Source organism: Chinchilla lanigera, unplaced genomic scaffold, assembly GCF_000276665.1.
Source record: "Chinchilla lanigera isolate Chin_1 unplaced genomic scaffold, ChiLan1.0 scaffold00022, whole genome shotgun sequence".
Classification (NCBI taxonomy): domain Eukaryota; kingdom Metazoa; phylum Chordata; class Mammalia; order Rodentia; family Chinchillidae; genus Chinchilla; species Chinchilla lanigera.
Window position 1 is genome coordinate 4,458,671 of NW_004955423.1, and position 18,878 is coordinate 4,477,548.

General features: G+C 39.9%; 1 protein-coding gene across 2 annotated transcripts in view; it reads right to left on the reverse strand.

The window, feature by feature from the left end:
• Window positions 1-1,541: 1,541 nt before the first annotated feature.
• Window positions 1,542-18,878, reverse strand: part of Lrrc8c (leucine rich repeat containing 8 family, member C) — a 34,106-nt gene continuing 16,769 nt past the window's right edge. For both annotated transcript variants that reach the window (XM_013514541.1, XM_005385085.2), the window contains exon 3: window positions 1,542-3,985. In XM_013514541.1, coding sequence (XP_013369995.1) covers window positions 1,712-3,985 — 2,274 coding nt within the window. In that variant the 3' untranslated portion in view covers window positions 1,542-1,711. The remainder of the gene's footprint in view (window positions 3,986-18,878) is intronic.

The window sequence follows — 18,878 nt, forward strand, 5'->3', positions numbered from 1 at the left end:
CCAGGTCTATTTAAATCAGCTATACAAAAATCACCATTCTGTAACTTTAACATAGAACAGAAGAGATAAAGCTCTTTGGTCTTCATGACTGGATTAGACAAACAAAATGTATCTCTCTCCATAATCTTTCACCCCATCATGAAGGTTTAAAGGTTTAAAACACAAATGAGGCACATGTATCCGCCAACCAGTTCCCATAGCTGCCTTCTATGTACAACTCAAAGTAGCATTGTGCAAATTCACCAGGAGCAAGAAGCACTTTTTAGTTTTCCCATGTTGGGGAATCAAACACGCTAGGCAAACACTCTACCACTGAGCTACATTCACAGTCCCAAGAAGCAATATTTTAAAACAGCATTTTGACCCCAAATCATCTTTTTACTTTCTTTTACTATTATGATACAAAACTTCCTAAGGTCAGTCAGTGAAGTATTTAGCTCAAATACCACACTGTGTTGGGTTTTTAAATACAAACGGTAAATAAAAGCTCTGATCAGGCAACGAGTACTGCTAAGTGACACCATTTAGCAGGGCTTTTTGTACTTTTAAGAAAGTAACAGAACCGTTTTAGATGAGATATATATTGTCAGAGAGCAGAGTACCCATGCTTGCACCACCAGTACACACAGCAAGAGAGGGCCTGTGGGAAGCTGACTGATATGCATAAAGATGCATTATTCTGTGAAACAGGTACAATTTGGATAGATTTGTACTGCCATGGTGCACGGAGGAAGGGACAGGGTCTGAATATGCCAGCTCTTTAACAGAGCGCTTTAGTAGTGAAATTTTTTCCATCTGATGCATCTGCATATCAGGATATCAAAGATGATTAAATTACTCAAAAAACAGGCTTCTAATTCTATGCTTTTGAAATTTAATTACCTACTAGATACTAAAATAAATCTAATTCTCTAAGGTTGTTCACCAGTACTACACAGCAGTATTGAGATTAAAGAAAAGGAGCTTCTGTGTTTAGTTTATAAGTGATATTTTTAAAAATGTTGGTAAAAATGCAAATCTGCTAAATTGGAAATGACCAATTCAAGCAATGCCAACCACCAAAGATCGCTTTCTTCACCCACTTGCAAACTCCTTGCCGAAGGATAAGTAGAACTGCTTGGGTATATGAAACTGTGCAATTTACGGTTCAATTGGAGAGAGGTGGAAAATATTAAAGTAATACTCTGTGACAGTGCACTTCTGTGAATTTGCACACTATGGAAAAATTTCCTGTAGAAGGAAAGACTTGGCCAAAGAAGGCAACTGATATTAAAATAATTAGCACAGATTCCTTGGTGCACACATGATGAAAACAAAAGTAAGGACCATATTCAGGTGTAAACAAGCTATAAGTGACGTTGGCAAAAGACCTTCATCCATTTACAATATGCCAAATGCATGCAACTTATAATTCCTTCCCTTTCACAACAATGAACTGAAAAAACAAAACAAAACCAAAACATAGACAGAACCATCTGTTTCTGCAAGTAGAAAACTATAACAGATCCATTAGGTTCCAAGACAAAAAAACTTTAAAATACTAATATTGAAAAATACAATTACATTTTTATTAAAAATACATACTGCTCACTCAATCTCTGTGTACATTTTGTGTGAAAAAGAAAAAAAAAAGAAAGGCATTAAGACTACCTAATTATTTGTACTGTATTTGGTAGAAGCACGTTTCAGTCACACTTTGATGAAAAGTAAGTTATTCTGCTTTCATTTGCTCCCGGACATCAGAGGGCAGAGTTTCAAAGAGAGTGTCTTCTACAACTAGACCAGCTCGTTTCAGAGCCCGGCAGTCACCCAGTTCGGGAGGGAGGATTTCAAAGTGATTCCCTTTGACATCCAAGTAGGAGAGAAATAGTAAATTCCCGATTTTCGGTGAGAGTACTGATAGACTGTTTTTCCCAATCTTCAGGGTCTTAAGTTTCTTGCAGAAGTAGAGTTCATCTGGAAGGCTTTCCACTTTGTTACACATGATGGAAAAATACTGTAAACTTTGCAGAACTCCGACTTCAGGTGGGATGAATCGGATATCGTTGTAGGATAAGTCCAAGTATCGGATTTTGTTGCATAGGAAGAGGTGGGAAGGCAGCACCTCTATTTTATTGTGACTAAAGGACAGTCGTTCCAGACTAGTAAGTTTCTTTATATGCTCTGGGATGTAGGTGATGCTGTTATGCCACAGTTTTAGCACTGTCAACTTCCTCAAGTGCTGGAAGCTCACGATTTCTTCTATAGATTTCAGGTTGTTTTCCTTCAGGTCCAGTTCCTGGAGACTGAGCAGGCTGAACACAGCATGAGGAATGCGCTCCAGGTCACAGTGGACAAGTTCCAGCTCTGTCAGATTGGTCATCTTCTTTAAGTTGTTGATCATCACCAGCTTGGTGCCGTCATTGTGTATGCACATCTTCTGGAGATGACTGGCAACATCCACCACCGCCTGAGGGATTTTGGAAACGTTGCTTTTGATAGAGAGAATTTTAAGGCTTTTGAGATCACGCAGAGACTCAAGGGTGACGTTTTTTGAAATATCATGACTTAGAGAGCCGACAAGGTAGAGCTCTTCCAGATTCCGCAGCCCATACATCCAGGGGGGAAGCTCCCTCATGTCATCAAACTTGACACTCAGGACTTTGAGGTTTTCCTTCAGGAAAGAGAGAGCTGCACTGTGGATTTTGACAGAGCACTGGTGTAGAGAGAGTTCCTGGAGATTGTCTAGCTGAGCAACGGTGGCTGGTATCATTACATTCTTAATGATTTCAAGTTTTAGAGACTGCAACTCTGTAATTTCAAAAACAGTGTCTGGAAGGCCGGAGAGCATGATAAGAGGCAGTTCCAGTCGGTTATGGGCATTTGTCTGCAGTTTCTGCCTCAGCTTATCAGGCGTCCACTCATTATTTAAGTTTAGCTGCTTTAACTTGTTTTCGCTGACTTCAGACAGGAACACTGCAAATCTCTTGGAATAAAGAGGATCATATTGATCGATCATATGAAGCATAAAAGCGAAGTCATTTTTCACATCTGGAATATCATCAATTCCAGTCTCCTGCCGGACATACTCAAAAGAATATTCCCTTAGAGAACGGTAGAAGAGCCAGTATAAGGTATAAAGGCACGTCAATCCGTAGATACTTACAAAGCACAAGTAGCAAAAGGAGAGTTTTGAGAACAAGTGTGCCATGGTATGATTGCAGGAAAAGTTTTTATAACCAGTCATGTCCTGAATGTCGACATTACAGTCCACTGTAAACTGGACTTTGGAAACCAGAGCACTATTATATGCAATGATGATGAGGAATTTGATGACCTTGAGCACAGTCTGGCGAACATACATAGCATACAGTATATCACCTTCTTCTACATGCAGCCTGAACTTCTTCACCTTCTCAAATAAGGCCTTTGCTTGCTCCCCTTCCTTTTTATCCAGAGCTCCTGCTGTAGATTTGTCAACCACAAACTTCTCAGGAATTGACTTCAGAGACTGAGAGTTGACCAGGCTGCCCTCTGGACCAGACTGGGTGGTGTTAGACCTGTTCATGTTGTTCTTCCTGTTGTCTTTTTCTTCTGAGTCCTCCCCAGATACTTCAGATAAAGCCCGTGTGGTCCAGGGAGAGTCAAAACACTTTCCCAGGATGGAGATGAAATGTTCTATTTTGGAGCTGGATCCAGGGAATTTGAACCAAAAGTTACTGCACAGCATGAAGACCAGAGTATGGATGAGCACAAGGTAGGGGAAGTACTTGGCATACCAATGCAGGGCTCGCTCGTAGCACATCTGGTTTATGAAACTGTACTGCTGAAGATCCAGGTCCGTCTTCAGCCCTTTCATTTCCACAGTGGCAGGATTGGTAGGAGATGGCTTGGGTGGAGGCAGCGGGGTGGTACTGGCAAGTGCTTGAGAGACATTTGAAACAGATGAGTGGTTCTGAGCAGGCTGCACTCTTTTTGGAAGGCAGATTATCTTGTCTTGCATGACCTGAAACACAGAATTAATATTTTTAAATTATATTACTCAAAGCTTACCTAATGTCATTAGTGTAAAGAAAGCAGCAATAACATCCAATAAATGTCCATTTCCTCTGCCTGGAAAATATAATGTTCAGTTCCAGCATCAAGATTTTATTCTTAGCTCATATGTTAAAAAAATGAAAGGTCTGACTTTGTTCATCATGTCTAAGTTATGACATAAAACAGCGGCTTTGTCAGGATGTACAACAAGTCAAAACAAAGCAAGTATTTAGGGAACATTCACTTACTTAAAAATTTGCATTTCTTCTCTCACTGGAGACAGAGAGAATCAATCACTAGTCTAGAAAGAACATCCCCAGCCAGATTCAATTCTGATTTGCATAGCCTTCAGTGTTCTATTGGTTTTTATAGGTGCAGTAAAAGGATTAGAAAGAAATATGGAAAAATTCCTATTATTTCTCCTTTCCTTTCTATACATATTGTGGACTATATGCATAGATGAATATGAATAGCTTTAATATAATGGGAATTTTGCTAAGATTTCATAAAAGCAATTTCTTCAGAGAATGAAATAATATAGAAGTAGTCAACCGTAAAACAATTATGTCTAGATCTGCTAGCTTTTTGTACCATATTGAGCACGTCTATCCCTTTACCAATGTTTAGTGTGTTGAAAAGAATGCTACACTGTAAGAATGTCAAGCAGTTTCATCAGATTGCAAATTGGGAAGGCAGAATATACCATTTCTGAGGTAGGATAAGGCAGAATACACCTTGCATCAACTTGGAGGAATTATCGTAAGCAAGAAGCAATGGCAAGTGGAACAATTTGAACAATAAGCAAACAGTTCAAAGTGAGAATAATAACTAAGGAGGATACAACAATGGCATGTGGAATAAATAATTCAGAGAAAGTCCACTGTACCATGAAAAGTCAAATGCCTGGAAATTCAGTGTTTAGTGATTCTGCAAGGGTAGAATGTTTAGTGATGTTCCCACACCAAAGCTCTTTACTTTGATGGTAGAAGTGGAAAGAAACAGAACTCTTTGCAAAATAGACCTCTGTGGCACGGTATGCAACCACAAGCTGGTGCCAAGGGAACTACACAGCCCATGAGACAAAAGCACAGTGTTGAAAATGGAGTGAAACACCCAGCATTTGGTAAAGTACCCCCTACACAGGAGACCACCAGTATATAGTTTTTGGGAAAGTGAATGAACCCAGCATTGCTACTGGTCCTTGCAGTTCAGGGCTGTATTGGTCCTTGTGTGAAGGACACCTTTCCGGGGGGTGAAGACGGTGATGACAGTGAGGAAAGCAGCACACTTCCGCTGCGCCCAATATGCAGCCGTCCTAGTCTCATAATGCCATGGCTATTCTTTTAACTGCTGAGTCACTCATTAGTCCCATCATTCTCTGTAAGATAAAGAGAGTGAGGGCTGGGGATTTAGCTCAGCAGCACAGTGCCTGCCCGGCACGTGCAAGGTCATGAGTTCGATTCCCGGTACCGGAAAAAAAGCAAAAAAAAAAAAAAGTGTGAGACACCTAATGTTAGCTAGCCCAGGGCTATGTGGACTCTGAATCCACATTCCTATTCTATTTAATGAAATTTCTAAGATTAAACCAAAGGATCCCCATTTGACTTTATCCTAAGTAACAAATTATTTTATACAAATATTTCACATTTTAGGGACAAAGCTTGCTTCTTTCCATCTCCTACGCTTATAACAAGAAATGAGGCTGGAAGGCACGAGCGGCTTCGCTCCCCAGATTATAACACTCTGTCTCAGAAAGCAAAACAACAGGCAACTACTAACAATTTAAGTCAAAAGAAGGCAGGGAAGAATAATAAATATGATTACACTTAGAAGCTCCGCAGCTACAGAGATGTCAGAATTGAACAGTGGCTTCAAACATTTTTATCATTTAGCAGTATCAGAGAAAAAAGGTTGTGCATACCCACCTAGTATATGCATATTTATACTGCAGTCCATATCTCAGTCAATATGTCAAATATTGGAAAAGCTTAGCTTCTTTCTCATTAAGTTTCAAACATATATAAACGAAAATTTTCACTTTTGTCTCACATTTCAGTGGAGCATACTCATTTTTTGGAGGGTAAACACCCTACTTAGGAAATCTCTGGAAGGGAACGTAGCAGGAAAATGCCTAGGCACATGCCAGGATATCTCAAATTTATATTGAGATGTGAAGAGAAACAATTAAGAAATTTAGGGACTCGATGCTTTTCCCTTTCTTGGTCTTATTTAATCCTCCAGGAATCTGTGAAGTAGGAAGAGGGTAGAGGCCAGAGACCATCAGGGAACAGGAATGTACTTCCCTGCGCTCGTTCTCCAAGAGTGACACCCTTGAGCTAGGATGTTCATACGACACTGTTAGTAATGTGATGAAAACACAGAAGAATCAGTATGAAGCAAGATTAGCCAGGAGGCAAGAAGGCAGGCATCTTCTTAAGGTGCCAAGCCCCTGCCAAGGGACCGGACAAGCTGTTCCCATCCTTCCCACAGGCTTGGTGCTAATGGTGGATCCTGTAGGCCTCCTTGGCTGCGGTATAGGATTTAGGTTATGCCCTGCTCTGTGGTGCCAAGCTGAGGGGCAAGTGCAGGCTAAACTCTACAGTTTGTGCTCCCTTGGCTTAGGTGCACATACCTAGAACTACGTCTGCACAACGGGGTGCTTTTAATATTTTGTACAAAGGCAGCCAATGTGTGGAGGAGGTAGGCCACACTATTCCCATTTTACAGAAAAAGAACCTGACCAAGGCTCAGGAGACTTAGGCGATGTGCACAGACGATACAGCTAGAAACGGCACAACAGAAATTTAAAGCCATCTTCTGCATAGCGTTCTTCCACCACTCCACACCGCCATGTCCTCTTGCTAAGCTTCAGTTCTGATGGCTTTACAGAGAGCTGCCCCAAAGGGCAGCAATATGGAGACAGTTGTCAGAAGTTCCTTTCAGTCTTCTGATTCTGTATTTTTCTTTTAGACCTTACAAGGATACAAGTTTTGAAATATGCCACTCAACTCCAGGGAGATTAAAATTATCTTTCCAAAGACCACTGAGGAGAAAAGAAATCCTGGAATTGAGTCACTAAGAATAGTGACTGCTCATGTAGCTGGGGGAACACTCTGTGAAGACTCCTGCAGAAGCAGCTCCCAGTAGGTGCCCAAAAGAATGGCCAGGGTTGGTCGGCCAACCCAGGACTATGAAAAGGGACAGCTACCAGGTGAGTGAGTCCAGCAGTCAACAATACAAAACCTTAAACAGTAAAACAGTTACAGGGAGAGGAAGTAAGTCTCCCTTCACATTGTACAACAGTATTTGTGAATGCTGCAATACTAGGAGGGCCTGAGGAAAGGGTCAATATTTTCAAAAGTGTGTTCAGACTGAGAAAAAAGCCGGAAAAACTGTAAGGCAGACAGGCTTCCTAAAAAAAAAAATGCAGGAGAGAGGAGAGGAAGATAAGATTGTTTTTGATGTCTCTGAAAGTAATGGCAGCCTGTGAAACTTGAAAGCTTTTGCTTCGTCTTTTCTGTGCTTTGGAGAAGTTTGTGTCGTTAAACCTACGCTGCCCTTCTTTTCCTTTATCCACTGATGTAAAAATTAGGATGCAAAACAAACCTTAAAGAAAGCTGCATAACAATTTTTTTTATCCTTTTTTTTTTTTGAGACAGCGTCTCACTATGCAGTTCAGGCTGGACTTGAGCTCACTCTGTAGCCCAGGCTGGTCTCAAACTCACAATGATCCTCCAGCCTCAGCCTCCCGAGCGCTGGGATGACAGGAGTGCGCCACTACACCCGGCTTGCATGACAAATTTTAAGAGAATAATTGTAGGGTTTGGGTTGCTGTGTGTAGGACTAAGGGAGAGTTCTTGGAGATCAGCAGGAAGAAAATCCCCAACTACATCCAGTTCTATGCAACCCCAGCCTGAGACTTAGATCCTTGCCATGGTTACAACATGGAAGAGTTCTACCATCCTCTTCTTGGGACAAACTCGGGCTGCTTTTGGAGGAAAAGGCTTGAGTACAGAGCTACATACATAGTATGCCTGTAGAATGAAGGAGGGGAGGGAAAGGAAATGTGTGTGTGGGGGTATTAAAAAGCAAAATTGATAAGAGAATCTGACCCAAAATATACCAAGGTGAGAAAAGTTAATGCCCTAAAAGCCGATACGAAAATTCTTCTTAGGAGACACACATGGTGGGGGTACATGCCTGTAATCCCAGCACTTGGGGGTCTATGAGTTCAAGGCCAGCCTTGGCTACACAGTAAATTCAAGGCCAGCCTGGACTACATAACAAGATCCTGTCTCAAAAAGCCAAAAGAAAAAAAAATCTGAAATCATATGTGTTAAGAAAAATAAGTGTAGGAAGGAAAAGAGGGATACAGACAAAGGTGAATCACCAACAGTAAGGGTCAGGTAAAGCTCAGGCACAAAGAGGTTGTTAAACTAGCTCCTCTGCATTGGAAGGAGCAGGCTTGGACGTAGAGGACAGGTAAGCCAGCCGACCAAGGAGACTAGACGTGAAGAACACTGGGTCAAGCAACATAACACAGGGCTGGAGTATGCACTCATTATTTGTTTGCTTTCATTTTTTACTCCTTTAAGAATTAAAAAAAATGTTATTGGTAGTTTGCAGTACGTGACAATTATATTCCTTGTGAGGAGTTGGTGCATACACATGATGCATCGTATTTCTTTTTTTAGCCCCTTTTCTTCCCTTTGCTCTTTCCTCCTTCCTTCTCTCGGTTATCTTCCCTTTTGCAAAAGATCGTTCTCCCTGTTTCTTATTATCTATCTTTTATTTTGTTCTTTATTTATATTTTGAGTTTCACATGTAAGAGAAAGCATACAATATTTTTATTTGAGATGCAATTACCTTTCGGTCTCTTCCAAATCTTTCGTAAAATCTGCTACATGCACATACACGCACCACACCTTTTATAAATGAGTATTGTGGAAACCATGGCAAATTTCATGCTTGAGTCAAAACTGTATAGAAAGGAGAAGTCTGCTCAGGATAGCTAAAAAATCTATTATTTAAATTATTTCCATGGAAGCAGAAACTGGGACCCTAAGAACTGAATGCTTCCAGGAGTGTGCCAAAACTTTGAGAGGGTATTGGACTAGGGTTTGATTCAATATTCTCTACATCTTCAGGAGCAGCTGATATCTAGTTTACATATATAAAAGGCCTCACAATTAAAGTTCTTGGAGGAAAACAGTGTACATGTAAAACTGATCTATGACTGTGATAACATCTACATAGTATTTCTGGAAAAGATAACCAAGGATTGGATGAAATGGACTCACTAAAATTTGGACTCATGAATGCCTCTCAGTAAATACTATATTCAAAGCAAAATATTGCTTCCAAAGCAAAATGGAGTCACTCAAGCTAAATGCTGCACAATCAAATTGAAACTTGAAGGACGCCAGTCCCAAACAGATCAGCTTCTCTAGTCTGCAGGAGTCAGCGTAGTAAGAAAGCTCCCTCTGCTTTAACCTGAAGTAACCTTTAACCAGTCAGCTTTGCTGCTGTTCCCACCTTACAAAGTCCACGGTTTTGCCACAGCTATTTTTGAAAAGAAAAAGTACCTAGAGTACCCTTTCTCAAATTCAAGATCAATTAAATAGTCTGAGTTTCTTGTTTTGCTTTCTGTAGGCTGGGATTTTTCAAGAGAGATGTAATGTAAAAATTCAAACTTCCTTTAAAAAGGAAACACCTCCCCCATCTGCCCCAAACACCGCTTGAATCTAGGAAATGAGTTATAAAATATATATAATTGTAACTGTCAAATTTATACCATCAAAAGATGCATGTTAAAGAGTTGTATGTAAATAGTTCATTACATACTGGAATATTTTTAGTAGTCAATGTAAAACCAGGGCTGTTTGGCAGTAATTTTCACTTTTTAAAATTATCGATCAATATTAATGTTGGCTCCACCTTTAACCATATGATATATGTTTGGTGGCGGCTGTGACTCAGCCCTTCCTTCTGATAAGCAAAATTATGGGAGCCCATTGTTTGGACAGAGCTCTGGCCTGAGCCCCAACAGACCAGACCAAAGCAAAATGGAGTCACTCAAGCTAAATGCTGTATAATCCAGCTGCAGCTTTACGGTAACATCTGTTTCTCTAGCCCATGGGAGCCAGCATAATAAGAAAGTCCCCTCCGCTTTAACCTGAAGTAACCTTTAACCAGTCAGCTTTTCTTCTATTGTTTGCACTTTACAAACCCCACGGTTCTGCCACTGCCCAGCGGCAGCCCTTGTTTTATTTTGTAGAACAGAGGCTGCCCCAATTCATGAATGCCACATAAAAGCCAATTAGACCTGCAGTTCAATTTGCTGGAATTATGTCTTTTTCCAGAATGTCTTAGTTACTTTTCTCTTGTTGCTGAGACAAAATACCTGACACTCAGAGTTAAAGGAGAAAATGTTTCGTTAGCTCAGTTTGTAGAGGGTTCAGCCCATGATCAGCTGGCTCCAAGGCAGGTTGGCACATGGCAAAGGAACAATCGTTCATGGTGGCAAAACACAGCAAAAGCAAGAAGAGAGGGAAGAAGGGACAAGCTTCTTTCTGTCCCTTATATTGCATGCAGGCTACCGCCATAGGGCGGGTGTAGCACTTACATCCTTAATCCCAGCATTGGACCACGAATCAATCACAAACTTTAGATTTAGCCACCTCTGAAAAGCCTGCCCTCCATGACTGCATAAGGCTTTAGGGAAGTCTGCTCAGGATAGCTAAAAAATCTATTATTTAAATTTAGATGCAAAGAATATTGACATTTAGATGCAAAGAATATTTACATTTAGATGCAAAGAATAACAGCATCATAACAGACTCTGATGATAAAAAAGTAGGATCTACTTATTTAGGCCATTGCCAGAGATGTATCACAGTGAAGAGCAGAATCCACTGGTGACAACCAGTGGAGAAGGCTCCACAGTCACATGTATAAACACCATAGGGCTGTCTAAACAGGAGTCAAAACAAAAATCACTTAGCCTTAGTAAAACCACTTGAAATAACAAAGATAGAACAACATAAATAAGGACTAGTTTGTCTAGTACATGCCAGAGCTACAAATGACACCTCTGGGCTAGGGTAGGTCACGTCAAACATGAGTGCTGGGGAGAGCTGCACGTACCTCATGGAGATGGCATCAGGTTAGAGTCTCTACTACTGCCGTTTTGTTATGTGAGGGATACAACAACCATAAGCTCTTCAAGGTCAAACAAGAAGAAAGACATGTAAATGAGATATGAGTGTGGGAAGGACCCAACTGTGTGCTTACCTTTCACAAAGAACTTAACAGTCAACCATCTACATCCAGAAAAAACACTGGTGATATTTTCATTGTGATTAACTTTATAGATTCATTGAAGAAGAAATGACATTTTTATGGTGCTTGTTTAATCTGTCTTTCAACTGTGTTTTACGGTTCTCCTCACAGAGATTTGTTAATTACACCTAAGTATTTATTTATTTTTGCTACCAAAATTTTGTCTCTTCTCTTAAAACATTTGTTTTGAACACGGAAGGCAGAGTCCTCCCTACCCCTATGACATTGTTCAGCGAGTCCTGCGAAGTCTGGCGGACCCTATTCCAGATCTATATCTGTGCAGTGACATACATATGATATGTAAGCAAATGGGATTTTATCACTATGTGTTATTCCTGCAATCTGCATATGCGGTGTTTCCACTTTCATAGCATGTCTTGGAGATTTTAATACATTGGCACTTGGAAATCTACTTCTTTCTGGGAGCTATCAAATTACATACTGCCGATGCAGTACAATTTCCTAAAGACATTCCCAGGATGAGGTGCATATAGGTAATTTTGCTATTTAAAAATGTGTCAGTCACAAAAGGTTATATATTGTCTGATTTTACATGACATCCTGGAAAAAAAGTAATCTCCTGTCAGCACGTTAAGATAGTACTTCCAGATAAGGACGCAGACCAGATCACAGGTTAGGGTGAGCCTGCAGGCTCCCTGCAAAGGTCAGTACTGCACCAGGACCTTAACGTGTTGAGAGGCTTCTGTTTTCCCGTCAGTGGTGGTGGTTGCGTGTCTTAAAACTCAGACAACCTTGTTTAGATAAACAGTACATTCCTGAAGATGGGAAGGTTAAATGCTGTCCAATATTAACACTGTTCCACACTGTTTCCTGGCACTTTTATGTATTATACTTAAGTCTCTATTTTTAACCTTTGCAATTTTTTTTAAAAAGATATTTGCCTTATAGATTTGTAAAAATGCAAATGAATCACTTCTTTCTTTTTTACAAGTAAACTTAACCAGTTGCATTATTTTGCTCACTCATATTTGGTTTTATTTGTAGATTTTCAAATTTTATTTATACTATTTTCTCCTCCTTTTTGTATTCTGTCGCACTGGTAAGTTTTCCCACATCTCTTATCTCTCCCCACTCCCCTTGCCCTCATCTAGTAAGGAAGTATAGATTATATTTGTCATTTCTCTTTCATGAGTGTTAATCCATAGAATTACATCATTTTGTTGTCCCTGGAGTTTAACTTTCTTTTGAAATACAATTTTTTTTTACAATGGGTAATTGATTGTGATTAATTATACATTAAACCAGGTGCCCATTAGTTTTCCTGGATTCTATGCTTCCTCTGTGTTTATTTTCCCTTTGAAATATTTCCATCTTTTCATTACTCTTAATAAGGGTCTCTGTGGATGGGAAACTCATATGCTTCGGACATCTGAAAATGTCTCCATTACTTTCATTCTTGAAAAATAGTTTGGTTAAATTATAAAATTCTGTGTTGAAAGTAATCTCCTGTCAAGCATGTTAAGATAGTACTTCCTTTTCTCTTGGCTTGTATTTTTGCTGGTGAGAAGCTTGCTGTGGTTTGACTTTGTTTCTTAGTGGGCAGTCTTTCTCTATGGTCACTTGTCAAATTTCACCATTAACCCGAGGTTTTCTACAGTTTCACTTTAACTTTGAAAGTACACAGATTCATCCTGTTCCATACCTGAAGCTAGGAACCAGGTTTTCTATAATTTTGGGAAGTTTTAGCAAATATTTCTCCAAAGGTTGCTTCAAAACTTGCTCCATCCATTCTTCCACGATTCCTACTGGACATAAGTAGTTACAATCTCAGTCTGCTGTCTTCCTATAGACACACAGTGTATGTGTGTTTTACAGCCCTTATGTTTGCGCTGGGCTCTGGGTGGTAAAGTGAGAACTCCCGTCTAATTTATTACTTCTTTCTGTGACTAAATATAAAACAGCTGTCTATCAGTTCATGTTTTAATGTTATTCATTTATTTTCTGTGCTAGGAGCTGAATCCTGCACCTCATATATGTACTGCTGAGCTACAACCCTAGCCCCCACTGCTGTTTTTTAATTTACTTGTTCTTAAGTCACATCTACCTACATTTTAATATCATTACTTTGTCTCTTTGACCACTCTGCATACACTCGTTTTCTATTTATTGTCAGCTGTTCCAAAACTTGGTTTCCCCTGCAGTGAATCCAGTATTCCACGTGCTGATTTCGGTGGTCACCTTAGCATTTTTCTTCATGTGCTCAGACACACTCTGAGAGGGGGTTGTTTCCCACAGTCTCTCTTGTGTATGCTTTTACGGTCTCCTGCATCCAGCCCCAGCTCTCAGTGGACCATCGGGTTTTATGTCAGAGTTCTGATGCTCCACTGTGTGTCAGCACCTCCCGGGTCCCGGCGGGGAGACAGTGGGCAGGCTCCGTCAGCTCTGTCAGGTTGGGAAGCGCTACAGATGGCTAGGTTCTTCGGAAGCCCAGCTCGTGTCCAGTTAATCACTATTCTTCTCAGTTTCCTTTTGGGAGTGTGGGCACTGGCTTCAAAGAGCGGCCAGGCTGCAGTCTGTTATCTTGCTTGGTGCATTTATAGTTCCTTTTACTGGCAGGAGCTGAGCTTCTGGCTGTTACTGCTTAGTTTTGGATGACAGCCCAGCAATTGATTCAGCCCCATTTGCATTCCACAGAAATGCTTATCTGGTGTTCGGGTCCATGTATGTATTTTTGTTGCCTCTTTCTATATTTTATCTATCATGACTATACGTGAACAGAGGAGTGCTTTGAAGTGTAACACTTTACCAGCTTTTCTATCAGAGCATATGTATTTTAACATAAATTTTGTCAGGACAAATTAAAATTATGCCAAAACAGCAAAATTAAAAATATGCTTGGGGAGCGCTGAGCAAGGAAAACTTACACTGCCATATTATTTCCTCCCCAAAGGCTAAATTTCTTTACACACTTTTTACTAACAGCACCTGAGAGTACTTAGTGTTCTACATCTGCAACAGTAAAGTCCATGTTCTTTTTCTCTGAACTGTCACTCCAAAATATTCAATTTGGACTTTTAAATCATAGCCATGCCTATATCACCATAGAAAAAGGGAGTGAAGGAGAAATTCTGCCTGGTGTGATAAAATTGGTGCTACCATTTATTCTAGCATGTTGTCTTGTGATCCAAAGTATTCCTTTGACAATGGTTCATTCTTTAAAAATACAATGCTTTATGTAGTAGGGGTAATTTTTTGTTTGTTTGTTTGTTTTTTTTTTCCGTACTGGGAATTGAACTCATGACCTTGCGCTTGCCAGGCAGGCATTGTACTGCTGAGCTAAATCCCCAGTCCTAGTTAGGGTAATTTTGAGCCAAACAGAGTGGAGTCATAAAAAGGTAAGTAGATCAAGATAAGGCGATTTCCACTTCCCCTCACCATTTCTTCCCCCCATAGCTTTCAACACAGCTGCTACCTAAGAGTTCTACCTGGACGCTGATGATCCAGACTTGCCTCAAATCTGACAGACAAACCAAATGATTATTATCACTGCTGACCCAAGAATGAAGTAATAATAAACACACTCCAAGGACCTATTCCGGAGACTTCTTCAGAGAACAAGCTATACTCTGCCAAATAAAACTTATCGAGTATCTACTATACGCTAGGCACCCCAGGAGTCAAGAGGCGTAACCAGTGCGTAACCGGTTCTAAAAGCATTTTCAGTCTTGTTGGAGAGAGACGATGAGCCACATGAAAGGTCAAACAAGGCATAAAGAAGGCAATGTTTCCACCACGTGAAGTAAGAGCTCGAGCTTAGAGTAATCAGGGAAGGTTCCATCCCGGTCTTTAAGCTCCTACATGTGAGCGCGGGTTTCAGAGACAGGAGTAAAACATTGCATTTGGGGAGAGAGGAAAGAAAAAAGCCTGAAGAGTGGTGTTGTTATTCTTTTCTTTGTAGATTCCTATCTCCTGCCTAATGGGTTGGAAATGAAAGGGGAGGGAAATAACTGTCATGTCACCAGGTTATTGGTTAATGTACAAACTGAAGTACTTTCTCCCAGAAACAAGATGCTAGAGGATAAGAAGGCGCCCATACTTAAAAGACATGGTATTTATTCTCATCAGTGGGAGGATTCACTGTGGAAATGGAGGTTTCTGTTTCAAGACTAATGACTGAAAATGCTTGAAGTAAAAAAAAAACACAAAAAACTTGATGTCAAAGGAAAGGAACAGAAAAGGCAGAGTAGCTGGCTCTAACGGAGTGAATATTCAAATGTTTTTGAGCTTAGTAAATGTCTTATACACAAGCCTTGCTATTTTCCAAGTGCAACGCTGTGTATTTAGCGGCAGGCACCACTGGAGCACAAAAATAGACGTTCGTGAGAACCACACATACTGCATCACTGTCACCACCACAAACAAGGCCCCTGTCTCCAGGGGAAGGGAAAAGCAAATCTCCCAAGCGTGCGGCATTTTATCTGCTTGCTGTGCACACACTATCTTCTTTCTTTCATCCTCTTTTCTCCCTTTTTTTAAAAAAATTATTTTTATTAGTACATACTTTTTTTTTTTCCCAGTACCAGGAATCGAACTCACGACCTTGCGCTTGCCAGGCAAGCACTGTGCCACTGAGCTAAATCCCCAGCCCCTATTAGCACACACTGTATGTGCCATATACAACGATCACACTGATCATAGGGACTTTGTACCCATAATTATGTCTTCATTCATTTTTTCCCATTCCCCTCCCCTCCTTTTAACCCATCTTCCTTTCCCATTTACAAAAACTTTGTTTCCATTTTCCCCTTCTTTTCTAAAATTCCTTCATTCCCTCCTCTTCTCTTGTTCCCCTTCCTATTTGAATATGTTCTCCCTACTTCCTAGAATCTATCATCTGTTATGTACCTTATTTATCCTTTGGCTTTCTCACGCATGAGAAACAATACAATATTTAAACTAGAGTGTCTGATTTGTTTCACTTAACATTATGGTCTCAAAGTAAATGGCATCCATTTACCTAAAAATAATTCAAGTTTATTCTTCATGGCCGGGCAGTACTCCACTGTATATAAGTACTATACTTCTGTTAATGGACATATGGGCTGTTTCCAAGATTTAGCTATTGTAAATAATGCTGCTGTAAACATAAGTACGCGTATATCACTGTGATATGTATGATGCTTTTAATTCTTTTGGAAGATGCCTAGAAAGGGCACCACTGGGTCAAATGGAACAACTAGAGGAATCTCCATACTGATTTCCATAGTGGTTATACCAGTTTATATTTGCACCAACAGTGGAGAAGGATTCCTTTTTCCCCACAGCCCCTCTATATTTGTTATTGATTTCTTGATCATAGTCATTTTTTTCTTGAGTGAGATGGAATCTCAGTGTTGTTTTAATTTGCATTTCTCAAATGACCAGTTATGTTGAACATTATTCCTATATTTATTTGCTTTTTGTACTTCTTCATCTGAGAAGTGTTTCTTCATCTCAGATGCCCATTTTTGGGTTGGGTCTTTAAATTTGGGGGAAGTTGACATTTTTGAGTTCTCTATGTTTTCTAGATGTTAGTCCTTTGATGAGTAGCTAGTAAAAATTTTCCCATTCTGTGCATTATCTCTTCACTGTGTTGGTGGTTTCCCTTGCTGTGTAAAAGCTTTTCAATTTGATGTGATCTCAGTTGTTCTTTGCAGTACTTCCTGTGTGATTGGGTTTTGTTCATAAAATCTATGTCTTCGATAGTTTTACCTGTTCTATCTGCCAGCAGATTAACCATTTGTTTTAGTATATAGATCTCTGACCCATTTCAATTTTCGTTTAGTGCATGGTGAGAGATATTGTTCTAGGTTCTGTCTTTGGCATGTGGCCAGTTTTCTCAGCACCATTTATTAAAGAGGGTATCTTTCTTCCAGTGAAGGTGTTTTGCCCCTTTGCCAAAGATAAGGTCGCTGAGTGTGCTAAGCAAAATTCACAGCAAAATTGGGAGAGTTACAGAAATTTCTCTATCTCCTGGCTCCTTGCATTTATGAATTTTCTCAGTGGCACTGTACAAAACAGTACATTTCCTATTGGTTCCATTGATAGATAATTAAAAACCAGACTTTAAGTATTGAGTTATATATCACCAGAAAAGTCCTGTGCTTGAGGAAGATTCAATGTCACCAGCCTGGAAGAACTTCCTAAGTCACTACAACACAGAGTAAGTGAAAGTCTAAGGACTAGTAAGTGCCTTAAAGGCAGACACCATGTTGTATTTTCATTTCCTGGCATGAAGTAGGTAGACAATAATATCAGGTGAGTGAACATGGCCTCCTGCCAGGGAACATTCACAGACGCAGATGCAGTGAAGTCTGGAAGTGCTGGCTTCTAGATACCTTCTTTTGAGATGAAACAGTTCATTTCATGCCAAATGATGTTAACTTACTAGTTCCTAAAGGCAGAGCTAAGTGCTGACTCAAGTAAGAGTTATAAAGAGACAGCCAGATCTGGGAGGCACTGTTTAGTTCTAAGAAACAGAAACCATCACATCTACATTAGCATCACGTTTACACCTTCTCACCTGGCTCAGGAGTCCAAGTCCCCTATCACTGTAAATGCTGACACCAATTTTCCTGAGGGCAAAAATGACAACACATACTATCACTGCTTATTTTTCTAACCCTCGGTTAGCATGACCCTTTGTGGCCATCAAGGATGTTTCATATCCTGTTTCTTGGTTGTATTTATACTGTATTTTGTTTTCTCTTTTTTTTTTTTTTTTTTTTGAGAAAACTGCTCTGCAATAAACAAGGAATTAGAGGCAAATATTTTTTAAGTGAGAGAATAAGTAAGACTTGACACACTATCCTCTCATTCTGCTTTATGGCATTTCCCCATAAGCCTACTGGACCATGGAACTATTTAATTTTTAGAAGTTTAACATTTCATTGGGAAAATATCCATTTCAAAGTAAAAATCCTATGGCAATGGGAAAATTCAATAGATGTAGAAATGACAGCTAAATATTAAGGACATGCACTGTAATTTATAACAAAGATCATTTGTTTTACTTGTTTGAAGAATTTGAAGTATTTATCTATAACTATGCTCTTAAAATAATATAGGGACAATCTTTTTGAAGGCACACCTAGAGGCTGAAATCTTAGTTCTACGCTCACCTGACTTAAAGACACACTACATTTTGCTGATAAACCTGTGAGTGGGAGTAGGACAAGAGAAATTGGCAGTGTTCAAAGGGAAACCGAAAGCCCCCAATCATCCACAGTATGTGACTAGCACACATATAAAGAATACTAATTATTAGAAGCATACAAACAAGAATCTGTTCTAAAAGAATTTTTCAAAAATGATAATTTTAGAGAGTTACCATAACAGTTCAAGAGCAATAAGCTATTGTATTCAGCGAGTGATTTTGTCAACTGCCAGGCTGTGGCGCCATCCATGTAAAGGAAGAGGACAGCTGTCCTTCACCAACACCACAGAAGGTGGCAGTTAGGGCAGGAGCCAGGGCACTTGCCAGGCACGTGTTTATGGGGCAGAACCCAAGACTCTTTCTT